The sequence below is a fragment of the Herpailurus yagouaroundi genome, unplaced genomic scaffold (assembly GCF_014898765.1).
Source record: "Herpailurus yagouaroundi ecotype Mexico unplaced genomic scaffold, PumYag 141, whole genome shotgun sequence".
In the NCBI taxonomy this organism is placed as follows: domain Eukaryota; kingdom Metazoa; phylum Chordata; class Mammalia; order Carnivora; family Felidae; genus Herpailurus; species Herpailurus yagouaroundi.
Genome location: NW_024412396.1, coordinates 36,921,258 through 36,935,722, shown reverse-complemented (window position 1 = coordinate 36,935,722; position 14,465 = coordinate 36,921,258). Strand labels below are relative to the sequence as shown.

The 14,465-nt window shown below is 38.4% G+C and overlaps 1 protein-coding gene across 5 annotated transcripts in view; it reads right to left on the bottom strand.

The window, feature by feature from the left end:
* Positions 1 to 457: 457 nt before the first annotated feature.
* The window catches only part of SLC38A6 (solute carrier family 38 member 6), a 76,648-nt gene continuing 62,640 nt past the window's right edge, over positions 458 to 14,465 (bottom strand). For 3 of the 5 annotated variants that reach the window (XM_040477325.1, XM_040477328.1, XM_040477329.1), the window contains 2 exons: positions 14,284 to 14,378; positions 458 to 718 (listed from right to left, as the gene is read on the bottom strand). In XM_040477325.1, the coding sequence (XP_040333259.1) occupies positions 590 to 718; positions 14,284 to 14,378 (224 nt within the window). In that variant the 3' untranslated portion in view covers positions 458 to 589. Of the gene's footprint in view, positions 719 to 13,598; positions 14,107 to 14,283; positions 14,379 to 14,465 lie in introns of those variants that run through there. The other 2 variants (XM_040477326.1, XM_040477327.1) reach the window with 2 other exon arrangements.

Genomic DNA, 14,465 nt, shown 5'->3' with positions numbered 1-14,465 from the left:
CACGGTTCATGAGATTGAGCCCTGTGTCCGGCTCTCCACTGACAGCCTGCTTGGGATTTTGTCTCTCTCTCTCTGCCTCTCCTCCACTCGTGCTCTCTCTCTCAAAATAAACAAACATTTAAAAAAATAACAGAAGAAAGGCATTTCTCTACAGGCCCAATTGCAGACTAGTCAAGACAGACCTTGGATCAATAAGAGGACATTAGAGTGCTACTGAGGGGGCAACCTAACTTGTCTCACTGTAAGGGCCAAGCAAGGTTGGGTCCATCACATCTTCATGGGGGGACGGTCTCACAACCATCTCTGAGAGGAAACAGGGGCTTACGTTTTTTCTGGTCATCTCTGGTTTTGAAGTCTACTTTTCTGAGCTTTCTGGCTCGCCTGGCTAGCACATACGCTATTCCTGTTCTGCCCCATGTGGCTCCAGGGAAAGGTTTACACACATGCTCACACAAGGCATTTCTGTGTATAGCTTTTATTGGTTTCAGGAGACAGAGGCAGGCAAGTTAAAACCGAATATTAGACGTTTCTGTTCTTAAAACACCCTTCAGCCACTTTTACTCACAGGCTCCAGACTCCCACCACTGGCTTAGCACCGGCTGCCTCTTTCCTTCTGCTTCTCAACTCCCAAATCCACGTTCTCTTTTACAAAGAGTACTTTAAATATTTCTTCAACTTCTTCTTCTCCTGCCAACCCATTCTCATAAGGTCTCACCTTCTTAAAAAAAAAAAAAAAAACAGAGGTAAAATTCACATCATATAAAATGAACCATTTTAAATTATACAATTCACAGGCATTTAGTGAACTGTTGTGAAACCATATAGGGTCTCACCTTTCATCCCCAATGACTTATCAAGATAGTTTCCCACACAAAGACATGAAAGATTCTTCCCTAAGAGAAATTTTTTTTTTAAGATTGCATTTTTTTTAAGTAATCTCTACACCCAACGTGGGGCTTGAACCTACAACTCTGAGATTAATAGTTGCATGCTCTACCGACTGAACCAGCCAGGCGCCCCCTAAGAGAAATTTAGGGTGCCAGTCACTTCCCCTCCCTTAAACCTTGTTCTTACAGGGATAGAAGTCTTTTGGCATTTGAGGAAAAGATGCCATCAAGCAGCTACTTATCCTTTGGGAGAAGGAACTATAATTTGGGGGGGGGGGGCGGAGAGAAAGGTTGTGAAACATTTAAAATAGATTTTTTCACAGAAGGTGGTATTTTTAAAACTAATTTTCAGCTTTATTTACCACTCAATGGAATATCAGCAACTCACTTGCAAATCATTCAGCAAATACTTTTTTATATGTATTTTTATACATTATATAACACTTATTCATATTTGTTTTGCTACATATATATAAATACATATGTGGGTAGCAAAACAAATATGAACCACATGTTAAATTTCAGTGGTGGGTATATGGGCATATTATTCCAATTTAGATGTATGCTTGAAATTTTAGATAATAAAAAGTTGGGGAAAACTCATGGAGTAGAGCTTTTTATTTAGATAATTTATACTAAATGGTATAAAAATGTATTATCTATGATGTTTTAGGATATGAAGGGTACTGGACACATGTTTGGCATCAGCTGCGGTCCTTATACTCAATTATTCAAACTAAACAAACCTCACAATAGATCCACGACTGGTTGACCTAAACAATGATAACAAAATCCTGGAAGAGCAGTAGTAGTGGACGGCATCTCTTCTCAGAACATCACACACACAGGTCACCTCCTCTCCTGGGAATAGCACCCACGTAAAGGACACAACTTTCTCATGGCATTCATTAAAGCCATAAGGAAACTCCCTAAACACACAATGAAGTAAGATTTAACAAATATTTACTGAGCGCCAGTTAAGTGAACTTCTGGTATTAGGAGTGTGTACATGCCAATATAGTATGTGCAGGACATGGTTTCTCTTTGGGGGTTAATGACAACCGAGTTGGGGAAAGAAGGTGCTTAAAAGCAGTGAAAAGCAAATAACACCACAAAATTTAAAGAGCAATTATTACATCGTTGATGAAAGCGTAACTTGGTAAAACCTTTAATGGGGAGCAATTTAGTAATACCTACCAAAATTTGAAATGTGCATACCCTTTGCCTTAGGATTCCAGTTAAATGGGTATGAATTTATCCTATAGATATGTTCATATGTGTGCCACATGATGTATGTATAAAGATAATAGCTGAAGCATTATATAAAACAGCAAAATTTAAAAAAAACCTGAATATGCATAGGAAACTGGTTAAATTATGGTACATGCATTAACGAAATATTATGTGGTTGTTAAATAGAGTTAGGCGGCTTTTGACACAGAATATCTCCAAAACATAAGGTTGAAGCAAAAAATAAACAAGTGGGACTACATCAAACTTAAAAGCTTCTGTGCAAGAAAGGAAACAATCAAGACAGTAAAAAGTCAACCTATGGAATGGGAGAAAATATTTACAAACCATCTCTTATCTGATAAGGAGTTAATATCCAAAATATGTAAGAACTCCTACAACTTAATAACAAAAAAAGCAAATAACTCTATTTAAAAATGGACAAAGGACTTGAATAGACATTTCTCCAATGGCCAGTGGGTATATGAAAAGATGCTCGACGTCACCATTAAGGAAATGCAAATCAAACCATAATGAGATATAACCTCACATCTGTTAGGATGGTCATTACAAAAAAAATCAGAAAACAACAAATGCTAGTGAAGATGTGGAGAAAGTGGGACCCTTGTGCACTGGTGGGAATGTAACATGGTACAGCTATTATGGAAAACAGTATGGAGGTCCCTCAAAAAATTACAAGTAGGGGCGCCTGGATGGCTCAGTCGGTTAAGCGGCCGACTTCAGCTCAGGTCACCATCTCGCGGTCCGTGAGTTCGAGCCCCGCGTCGGGCTCTGGGCTGATGGCTCAGATCCTGGAGCCTGCTTCCGAATCTGTGTCTCCCTCTCTCTCTGCCCCTCCCCCGTTCATGCTCTGTCTCTGTCTCAAAAATAAAAAAATAAAAAATAAACGTTAAAAAAAAAATTACAAGTAGAACTACCCTTTGATCCAGCAATTGCACTTCTTTGTATTTATCCAAAATAACTGAATGAGATATTTGTACTAGCATGTCTATTACGGCATTATCCACAATAGCCAAGAGAGAGAAACAACTGAAGTGTCCACAGATGGATGAATGGATAAAGAACTTGTGGTATATACAATTGTGGTAATACAATGCAGTATTATGCAGCTGTAATAAAGAAGGAAATCCTGCCATAGGCTACGACATGCATGAAACTTAAAGACACTATGCTAAGTGAAACAGCCAGTCACAAAGGACAAATACTGCATGATTCCACTAACACAGACAAACTGATACAAGCAGAAAGTAAAATGATGGTAGCCAGGGATGGGGGGAGGGGAAAATGAGGAGTTTTGTTCAATGGGCATAGAGTTTTAGTCATGCAAGATGAAAAAGTTCTAGAGTTCTACTGTATGTATAACAATATACATATAATTAACAATAGTATTGTATACTTAAAGGTTTATTAGAGGGCAGATTACCTGTTCCATGTTGTTGTTTTTTTTTTTTTTTTACAATTGAAATGATGTGTTTATACATATCTTTAAATATCTCTAAGTAAAAAGAAGTCAAGATGTAGAGGATTGTGCATAGTATGCCAACATTTGTGTGTGTGTATGTTTGTTCTATATACATAGTTAACTAGGCTTAACATATATTTGCAAAGATACAGAAAGTCGTAAGAGTGGTTGCTTCCAATGAGGAAAACTGGATGCTTGGGACAGACATTGCAGGGAGGCAATTTTTTTAATTTTGAATTTGTACCAATTAAATTTTAATATTACCAATCAAAAAATAGAACATACAGAGAAAGACAGATACCATATGTTTTCACTCTTATGTGGATCCTGAGAAACTTAACAGAAACCCATGGAGGAGGGGAAGGAAAAAAAAAAAAAAGAGGTTAGAGTGGGAGAGAGCCAAAGCATAAGAGACTGTTGAGAACTGAGAGCAAACTGAGGGTTGATGGGGGGTGGGAGGGAGGAGAGGGTGGGTGATGGGTATTGAGGAGGGCACCTTTTGGGATGAGCACTGGGTGTTGTATGGAAACCAATTTGACAATAAATTTCATATATTGAAAAAAAAATAGAACATAAAGCAATTTATAAAAAAGTAGGAAATATATTATATGGTACTAATGACACATACCAGAATAATTATCTAGATAACAAGAGATAAGTTGGAGTAGAGAATGCAGTATTTACAAGGCGGAACGTGAGCTGGGCCTTGAGAAATGGGAAGTGTTTGGATAGGTAGAGGAGAGCAGTAAGGACAGTCCAGGTGTGTACGTAGAGGCTGGAGTGGGGAGAGGACATGGGAAGTAAAAATGGAGAAGCAGGGTAATGAAAGGTAAATCAAGCGCCAGTGAGACAGTTTCAGCGTACTGCAGAATGCAGGTACAAGAGAAAAGGATGAAATAGTTTAGTAGATGATGCACGGAAATGTGGAATTAATGTGGTGGGCAGCAGGGAGCCACTGTAGGCTCTTGAGCAGGGAAGTCATATTATGAAAGCAGGATTCCAAGATCAGCAGACAAAACAGACAAAATAAACCGAAAGATAGACAACTGTCAGAAGGCTAACGCAGCGATCCAGGGGTTGCCCATTGCAATCATCTGGGAAGCTTTAAAAATATATGTTTGTGCCTAGGTCTCCACTGCCAGAGATTCTGATTTAATTGGTTTGGGGTGGAGCCTGATCATTGCCATTTTGAAAGCTCCCCAAGTGATTTTAAAGAGCAGCATGGGTTGAACATAACTGTCACAATCCAGGCACAAAGAGATGAAGGCTAAGACTCAGGAGCTGGCAGGAGGCTGGAGACAGGATAAAAGCACACTTAGGAGACAGGTCCAAGGAAGAACTGATGTGCTGACAGATCGGGGGTAAAGAGTGAAAAGATATACACAGTCTGTTAGATTTATGCATCATCCAACAGATATTTATTAAGTCCCTCCCAAGTACCAGGTACCATACTGAGCTCGAAGGATTTAGTGATGAGCAAAACAGACCAGTCCCACTTCTTCAGAAACTTGTGGTCTAGTGGACACAGACAACAAACAAGACTTCCAGGGATGGCCTGTACAACTGGGTCTGAAGCTATCAAGCATGACCGCTATCGGGCTGCTTGTGTACATCAAGTGGTCGGGGGGAGACGTCTCTGAGCTGGTGATACTTGAGCTGAGGCTTGAGTGATGAGGAGCTGAGTCTTCAAAGAGAGATGTTCTCTCTAGGAAAAGCAGTAAGCACACAGGGACAAGTTCAAGGCACAGAAAGTCTGTACAACGGAGAAGAGTCAAAGACTGATGGGAGATGAGGTCAGAGAAATACGTAGGTACAAACCAAATAGAGCCATGTGGGCCATGGCACAGATTTCATTCTCAATGACATGGGAGGCCCTTGGAGGAAATTAAGCAGAGTAGTGACGTGATCTGATTTACATTTTTGAACAACCACTTTTGCAGTGTGAAAACAGACTGCAGGGTGCAGAAATGAAAGCAAGAAAACTGATTGGAAGGATAGATTAGAGCATGAGGTGCGCTGACAGGGGAAAACTGTGGAGGAGAATAGATTTGAATATGTTGACTTTAGGTAACTGGGCAGCATCTAAGCAGAAACATCCCAGGACAACTGGACACATGGGAAATAGGTGAGAATTTAGGTTGTACCTACTGACTTGGAGACACTTTCAGGACTGAAGAAATGCATGTTAGATGACACTACAGGACTATGGCAACTTTTTCCAAGAAGGGGACTAGTAACAACTTGGAAGAAAAGCCTCTAGTGGTGGGCTGCAGGGCTCTGTAGTTAGTTTTGTCTTTCAGAACATCTTTATCTGTGAATGGGATAAAGAAATGGCAGGATAACACAGGATGTCAAAAAACAGGGAACAATGATACACTGGAATCAAAACTTAAAAAAAATCTCAATGGCTGGAAGAATGTACTAAAGTTAACAAGGCAAAATTTAGATAGATAAAAAATAGATAACAAGTGTGTGTGTGTATAACATATATTCCTTCATATTAAAAAAAAAATAAAATTAATAGTAAAAGACCTAGAAATCTGGCAGTTCACCTAAAAGAGACCTGGGGCTTTTACTAATGATGTACTTTACAAGCCTAAAGTGTAAAGTCATTGTGAAAAAGCTGATGTAAAATCAGAGGAATTGACATTATTACAAAACTAGAACTTATTTTTCTAGGGAAGAATACATCAGTAGTGAAAATAAACTACATCGATCCGGATTATTTCTAGAACACTATTTTCTGATCAGGCCGCTGACTAGATGGCTGAAGTAGAGAAGGGAAAAGAGATATGAGATTTGAGGAACAGTCAAGTAATAAAACTATATATATTCAATTCAGTGCTTAACAGCATACTCAAACTTTCCCCAAATATCGTGTTAAATAACTTGGGGAAATAAGGTGTATTTCCCCTGGTTGAGAGAAAACATAGTCTTCAAACATGAAAGTCTTCAGAGATTAAAGAAAACTTGTCCAAAATTAGACAAAAGAGGTAGAGCTGGGATTTGAACACAAGTAAATAGGACTTCAGAATCTTTATTTAAAAAAAAAAAAAGTCTCTCTCTCCATAAATGTATGAAACTATAGATATAGATCTATGTTTTCCTTTTCTTTTTTTTTTAAATAATTTATTGTCAGGTTAGCTAACATACAGCATGCACAGCATAGTTCTGGCTTCAGGAGTAGATTCCCGTGATTTGCCAATTAAAACACCCAGTGCTCATCCCAACAAGTGCCCTCCTCAATGCCCATCACCCATCTTCCCTGCTCCCAAACCCCCTACCCCCACCCTCATCAACCCTCAATTTGTTCTCTGTAATTACGAGTCTCTTGTGGTTTGCTTCTCTGTTTGTAATTTATTTTTCCGTCCCTTCCCTTATGGTCTTCTGCTAAGTTTCTCAAGTTCCACATATGAGTGAAAACACAGGATATCTTTCTTTCTGACTGACTTATTTCACTTAGCATAATACCCTCTAGTTCCATCCATGTTGTTGCAAATGGCAAGATTTCATTCTTTTTCATCATTGAGTAGTATTCCTGTGTGTGTGTGTGTGTGTGTGTGTGTGTGTGTGTGTGTGTGTGTACACATACACATTACATCTTCTTTATCCATTCATCAGGTGATGGACATTTGGGCTCTTTTTGGCTATTGTTGATAGCACTGCCTATAAACATTGGGTACATGTGCCCCTATGAATCAGCACTCCTATATCCTTTGGATAAATTTCTAGTAGTGCTATTGTTGGGACATAGGGTAATTCTGTTTTTAATTTTTTTGAGGAACCTCCACTATGTTTTCCAGAGTGGCTATACCAGTTTGCATTCCCACCAACAGTGCAAGAGGGTTCCCCTTTCTCCACAACCTCGCCAACATCTGTTGTTTCCTGAGTTGTTACTTTTAGCCACTCTGACCAGTCTGAGATGGTATCTCAATGTGGTTTTGATTTGTATTTCCTTGATGAGGAGTGACATTGAGCATCTTTTCATGTGCCTATTGGCCATGTGGATGTCTTCTTTAGAGAGGTGTCTATTCATGTCTTCTGCCCATTTCTTCACTGTATTATTTGTTTTTTTGGGAGTTGAGTTTGCTAAGTTCTCTAAAGACTTTGGATACTAACCCTTTATGTCATTTGCAAATATCTTCTCCCATTCTGTTGTTTGCCTTTTAGTTTTGTTGATTGTTTCCTTTGCTGTGCAGAAGCTCTTAATCTTGATGGGATCCCAACAGTTCATTTTTGCTTTTATTTCCCTTGCTTTGGAGACGTGTCAAGTAAGAAGTTGCTGCGGCTGAGGTCAAAGAGGTTGTTGCCCATTTTGCCCTCTAGGATTTTGATGGTTTCCTGTCTCACGTTTAGGTCTTTCCTCCATTTTGAATTTATTTTTGTGTATGGTGTAAGAAAGTGGTTCAATTTCATTCTTCAGTATGCTGCTGTCCAGTTCTCCCAGCGCCACTTGCCAAAGAGACTGTCATTTTTCCATTGGATACTCTTTACTGCTTTGTCGAAGATCAGTTGGCCATATATTTGTAGGTCCATTTCTGTGTTCTCTATTCTATTCCATTGGTCTATGTGTCTGTTTTTGTGCCAATACCATACTGTCTTGATGACTACAGCTTTGTAGTATAGGCTAAAGTCTGGGATTGCAATGCCTCCAGTTTGGTTTTCTTTTCAACCTTACTTTGGTTATTCGGCGTCTTCTGTGGTTCCATGCAAATTTTAGGATTGTTTGTTCTAGCTCTGTGAAGAATACTGGTAATATTTTGATTGAGACTGCATTTGTATAGGTTGCTTTGGATAGTATCAACATTTTAACAGTATTTGTTCTTCCCATCCATAAGCATGAATGCTTTTCCATTTCTTTGTGTCTTCTTCAATTTCTTTCATTAGCTTTCTATAGTTTTCATTATACAGATCTTTTACCTCTTTGGTTAGGTTTATACCTAGGTATTTTATGGTTCTTGGTGCAATTTAAATGGGATGGATTCCTTGATATCTCTGTTGTTTCGTTACTGTATAGAAACGCGACTGATTTCTGTTCATTGATTTTATATCCTGCAACTTTTCTGAATTCATGTATTAGTTCTAGCAGTTTTTTGGTGGTCTTTTGGGTTTTCCATGTAGACAGAGTACCACATCATCTGCGGAAAGTGCAAGTTTGACATCTTCTTTGCCAATTTAGATGCCTTTTATTTCATTTTATTGTCTAATTGCTGAGGCTAGGACTTAATCTATGTTTTCCTTTGCGTTAAGCAGTTGCATTACCAGGGCCATCTTGAAAAGGTTCAATCAGAAAATTCCAAGTTTTATTTGAGCTTTTTTCAGGCAAGAAATTCAGGGGTCTTATTTAACTTCACAACTTTAGGACTAGTGCAACTCTTAGTGTGTATTATGTGCTCAGTAAATACTTACTCAGTGAATTAGCCAGCCCCTTTGCCTGTGTTGTGCATTGATCCACTGATCAGTAGAAGACAAAACACACACAAATTCAAACAGTGAGAAACATTTCTCTGGAGGTCTTGTTTCTTTATACCATCCCATATGACAATGCCTTTTCATCCACTTGTCTTTTTCTCCCCTGGCAACTCAATTTCCCTCTCTGCCCCTTTCCTTTGTCCCACAGGCGAAAAAACTTGTCCCCCTGGCCACCAGGCAAGATGAGTCTTCCTGCTCCTCATAAGTGCTCATCTTGATGGACAGCCTCACAAACTAGGACAGTGGATCATGACAGTAAAAACATAGATCAGATTGTTCAGGAAGAGTGACTGTAATGAGGAAGCCATATCCACAATATCTTTACTTATCCTTCACCAAAATTTTGTTTTCTTATTTTTCTCTCTTCATTAAGGGAAGACTACAGGAGGATAATGTAGAAAAATGAACAAATTGTGTGCTTAAATTAGAAAAACAATTGTTTCAGTACTATATCAGGTTCTGAGAAGTTCTAAGACCAAAAATTATGACACCTAAGTTTTAGGCAAAGTAATTGGCAGGAAACACAGTCTTTTTTCAATAGGGCTAATTCTAATAAAGTCAGAGAGAGTACTGTCAACATGCCAAGAAGAAAATCAGGTTAAAATTAACTGTTCGAGTCCTTTTGTTTCTAGCATCTATTTTCCATCTCTATATATTCTACTGGCACTGTCAGCACGAGAGACCCCACACCCAGCTACCCACAGATTATCTAGTAACCTGATCCGGCAAATACACAGGGCAAGAATGGAGAAGAGAAAAATCTGTTTACCTTAAAAAGAGATCTTCCAAATTCATTAACATCTCATACAGTGCTCGCCATTTCATTTGTGCCCACATAACCTTATTCCTAGGCTCTAAAATGTTTCAGAGTCAGATGGCTATAGCACTTCCACAAATGGCGGGGGATGGGGAAGGGTACACATTTCAAATACAGAAGAGTACTGGTGCCAAAGGTCACATGGAGAAAGAAATGAATCTTTGCTAGCTGATCTCTGCTCACATCAGAGATCACCCCCCAAACGGGGGAGAAGAAAAACGGTCTTACAGGTTTATATACAGGCAAATAAAGGAGATGAGATTTTGCAAAGGTAAAAATGTTTTTAGAAGCACAAGAAGGCCCGTGATTAGCTGATAACCATTTAAAGGCATGTGTAAAGTTTACCTGAAAATGGATGGTATGCTTCTGCTTTTCCATTGGTGAATTTACCAAGGTACCAAACTTAAATTTAAAAGGTGTCACGGGAGAAGGAACAAAGGAACAAACAAAGCCAGAGAGGTTGGGCTGATCTGGTAACAAGCTACCCATCAAATGCGAGTTAGGAATTGCCACAGTAGAGAACGTATGGTACTTTCAAGACCAGGTCTATACCCAGATTGTGCTGAATTTCAGATTCTGCTTCTAGATGGAAAGGCAAAAAAACCCACAAAGATTTCCAGACCTTGGGTGTTTAAAGGGCCTTCACACAGTAAATCAACCTACTCCTGTCTTGTTTTCTCCGCAGCCAGACTGAAATAATACAGCACCAGCAGAGGTGTGAATTACCCCCATTCATCTTAATGGAGTGTTAACTTCAAAGGCTTGTTTTAACCATTTAAATGCTAAGCTCATGAGTAAACATTCGGTTAAAAAAAAGGTACAATTTAAACATTCACCTTCAACATACGAAAGTAATTTATATTCTCAGCACTTCGTTTTTTAATTTAGCAAACAAGTCTCCAAGTGTTAGAAAAGTATATATTTTGTACTTTACTTAGTTTTATTTTAAATAGTTCTTACCTAATAAATTATGAACGTTAAGCCCATAATGCGAGGGCCTATATTTCCCAGGAATAATGTTGCGGAGTACTTGAACAAGGGTTTTTGGTAATCCTAGTGAAGGGGACACTGCTCTTACCTGCCATCTTATTAGCTTCCTCCACACTCATAGAGAAAGCTGTGACCCCCGAAGAGGCAACCAGATAAGGCAGAATACTGAAGTAAAATAAAAGAAAAACACTTCCACAAATATTATCTCTTGATATTAACTAAGTTTTATGTTCAATATGTTACTTGTCCCTTTGCCAAACCTCTCATGATCCTATCCCATGAGCAGGTGACAAATGTATTAACTGATGCCCAGCTGTCATCACATTTAACATTTGCCCCACAGGGCATCCTTGCATCTGTTGCAGATTTAGTGTTATTTTGGTATTACTGGAATTAGATTTATGTAAGCAGCTGAACACCTATTTGTGTTTGGATCTATAATTTCATAAACAGAAAAGGAGGGTACAAGAATTAGCTTATCAGATTGGTAGGCTCTGGCTGACCTGAAGCCACAGGGGAAGCCATGCCTGGCTGTGCCCCTGGGACCGTGCTAAGTGCCCAGCTTCAGGAAGACATTAGTAGGAGAGCACAGCTGGGGCAGAACTGTGGCAAAACATGAAAAAGAGTGCACATGGAGCCAGTTCCCCTGTGAATGAAGGCTAGAGAAAGATTCTAAACATATTAGTTGTACAAGATGGAAGACGAAGAAATTCCCTGTCTCTGATTGAAAGCAAACTTATTTTACTGGTCCAGATGAAGGGATGGGGGAAAGGGGATAAGTATCTGATCTAAGAGCCTGTTTTGGTCTGCACCTAATTTATACAGGGTGATTTAATCCTCTCAACACAACCCTGTATAATTGGTATTAACTCCATTTAATACCTATATGAAAGTGGAGGCTTGGAGAGGTTAAGTACTTTGTCTAAACTCACTGAGATTTGAATCTAAGTCTTTCTAACCCTCAAACTTAGACTTTTTCCATTATACTATGCTGATCCAAAGTTGCCAAAGAAGTATCTTAACTCAAAAGGGAAGCTCAGTTGTCAATTTTTCTGCCCATTTCCTAAGTAGGAAGCAAAGGGGCACCTGCAAAAGTGTGTATTTCCATTCATGCAAATTGGTGCTTTGCATGCAATGCCCTACTTTACATGTGCACAGGGGTAGCATTACATTTTCACCGATACACCCTGGCTTTGGTAGGCTGCTAACAAGGTGCCTTTCACAAAGAGCACTCGTGGGGAGAAGAGATCTAGCTTGTGCTTTCCAACCAAAAGTAAGCCACATCAATGGGAAACAATGATTTATAACCTCTGTACAAAACTTGATATAAATCGTCACTATTTGTCTCTGTTTGCCAACTAGAAAGTCACGTGTTTAAGTGACAAAAGAGAACGCTCAGAGAACTTCCAAATCCACAGTCAATCATCACAGCTCTATGTCATAATGAACAACAGGAAAATCACAAAAGTTTCTTAGAGAAGATTGGGAGGCAGGGCAAAATACCAAATGAAATAATCCCACAGTTTTGTTATTAGTGATTGATGTTGACAACATTAACCCACAGCTAAGATTCAATTTTGTATATAAAGCCAATACACTGATTTCTTAAAAAACAAACAAATGAAAGGTTGACTCTATACATTTAATAACACTAAAAACTTCTGCCTGTGATAAACACTGTTAAGAGAACGAGAAGGCAAGCCACCGATTGGGAGAGAATTTTTGCAAAACACATTATCTGATAAAGGACTGGTATCTAAAATATACAAAGAATGCTTAAAAGCCAACAGTGAGAAAATAAACCAATTTAAAAAATGGGCAAAAGATCCAAACCTCACCCAAGAAAATATACAGATGGCAAATAAGCATATGAAAAGATGCTCCACATCATATGTCATTAGAGAAATGCAAATTGAAACAATGAGATATAACTACACACCCATTAGAATGGCAAAAATCCAAACCACTGACAACACCAAATGTTGGCGAGAATATGGAACAACAGGAACTCTCATTCACTGCTGTCAGAAATGTAATCTATTACAGCTAGTTTGGAAGGCAGTTTGGCAGTTTCTTATAAGACTAAACATATTTTTACCGTATGATGCAGCAATTGTGCTCTTTGGTATTAACCCAAAAAAGCTGAAACTTATATCCACACAAAAACCTGTACACACTTTATTCATAACTTTGAAAGCCAGGAAGAGGTCCTTCAACAGGTGAATGAAAACACAAACTGGCCCATCCATACAGTGGAATATTATTCAATAATAAAAAGAAATGAGCTATATGAAAATGCATGGAGGAAACTTAACTGCATTTTGTTTAAGTGAAAGGGCCAGCCTGAAAGGTTAGATAATATATAATTCCAACTATATGACATCCTAGAAAAGGCTCACAGGGAAAGGCTCACAGTTTTTATGAAGTCAGTCAAAAGATCAGTGGTTGCCAATGCTTGCATCAACAGTGAACTCTCAGGCAAACTATGTACTTTAGTAAATAATACTGTATCAAGGGGTAGCCGGGTGGCTCAGTCGGTTAAGTGTCTGACTCTCGATGTTGGCTCAGGTCATGATCTCCTGGTTTGTGAGTTCCAGCTCCGTGTCAGGCTCTGTGCTGCCAGTGCGGAGCCTGCTTGATATTCTTTCTCTCTCTCTCTCTCTCTGCTCCTCCCTTGTTCATGTTCTCGCTCTCTCTCAAAATCAACAGACTTAAAAAATGTTTTACAAGTACTGTATCAATATTGGCTCATCAAGTATAACAAATGCACCACATGAATGCAAGATTTCAACAATATGGGAAACTATGGGCGTGTTGGGGATCAGGGGATATATGAGAACTCTGTACCTTCTGCTCAATGTTTCTGTAAACATTAAATCTACCCTAAAAAATAAAGTCTATTAATTTTTAAAAAAATACAAAGGTTAACCTAACATATCAAAGAACATTTTGAATTTTATGTTAATTAAAACTGCTATAAATCCACTTTCTGCTACCTATTCCCATTTTGTTCTGCTTTTCTGTTAATAATGTTTATAAAAATGTTTACCCATATAAAAAGGATTCATCAAAGGTGCTTTACAGAATTATTCCTTTTTGCATATAGAGGTAAATTATTCTTTGTAAGAAGTGGGAAAATATTTGTTTCATTTACTAATCCAATTAAAAATGATTATTGCTAAACTAAAATTCCCAACCAAAATTCCAAAGATGAGCAAAACAAAAGCCTGTGGGGAAAAAAAAGATAAAGAACAATTAGAGTATTTTAAACCTCCACCTTCCTCAATAATGTATGTTATAGTTCAAAATACATGAACTTTCTTGATGTAGATAAACTACTCAAGTACAAAATGACAAATTATTTCTTAAAATAGAATTATTAAAAGAAATAAAAGGTAACCTACCCCAAGTTTTTTCCATGAGAGAAAATCCTCTCTGCTAAGTTTAAGATAAAATAGTCCTGGGAATATAAAAATCAAACACGTTGATGTACTGGAACCTTTAAGTGGGAGGGGAAACAAGGAAAAAAAAAAAAAAAAAAGAGGATATTGCCAGATTCAGATGCGGGGCCAGATGACAATTTTGA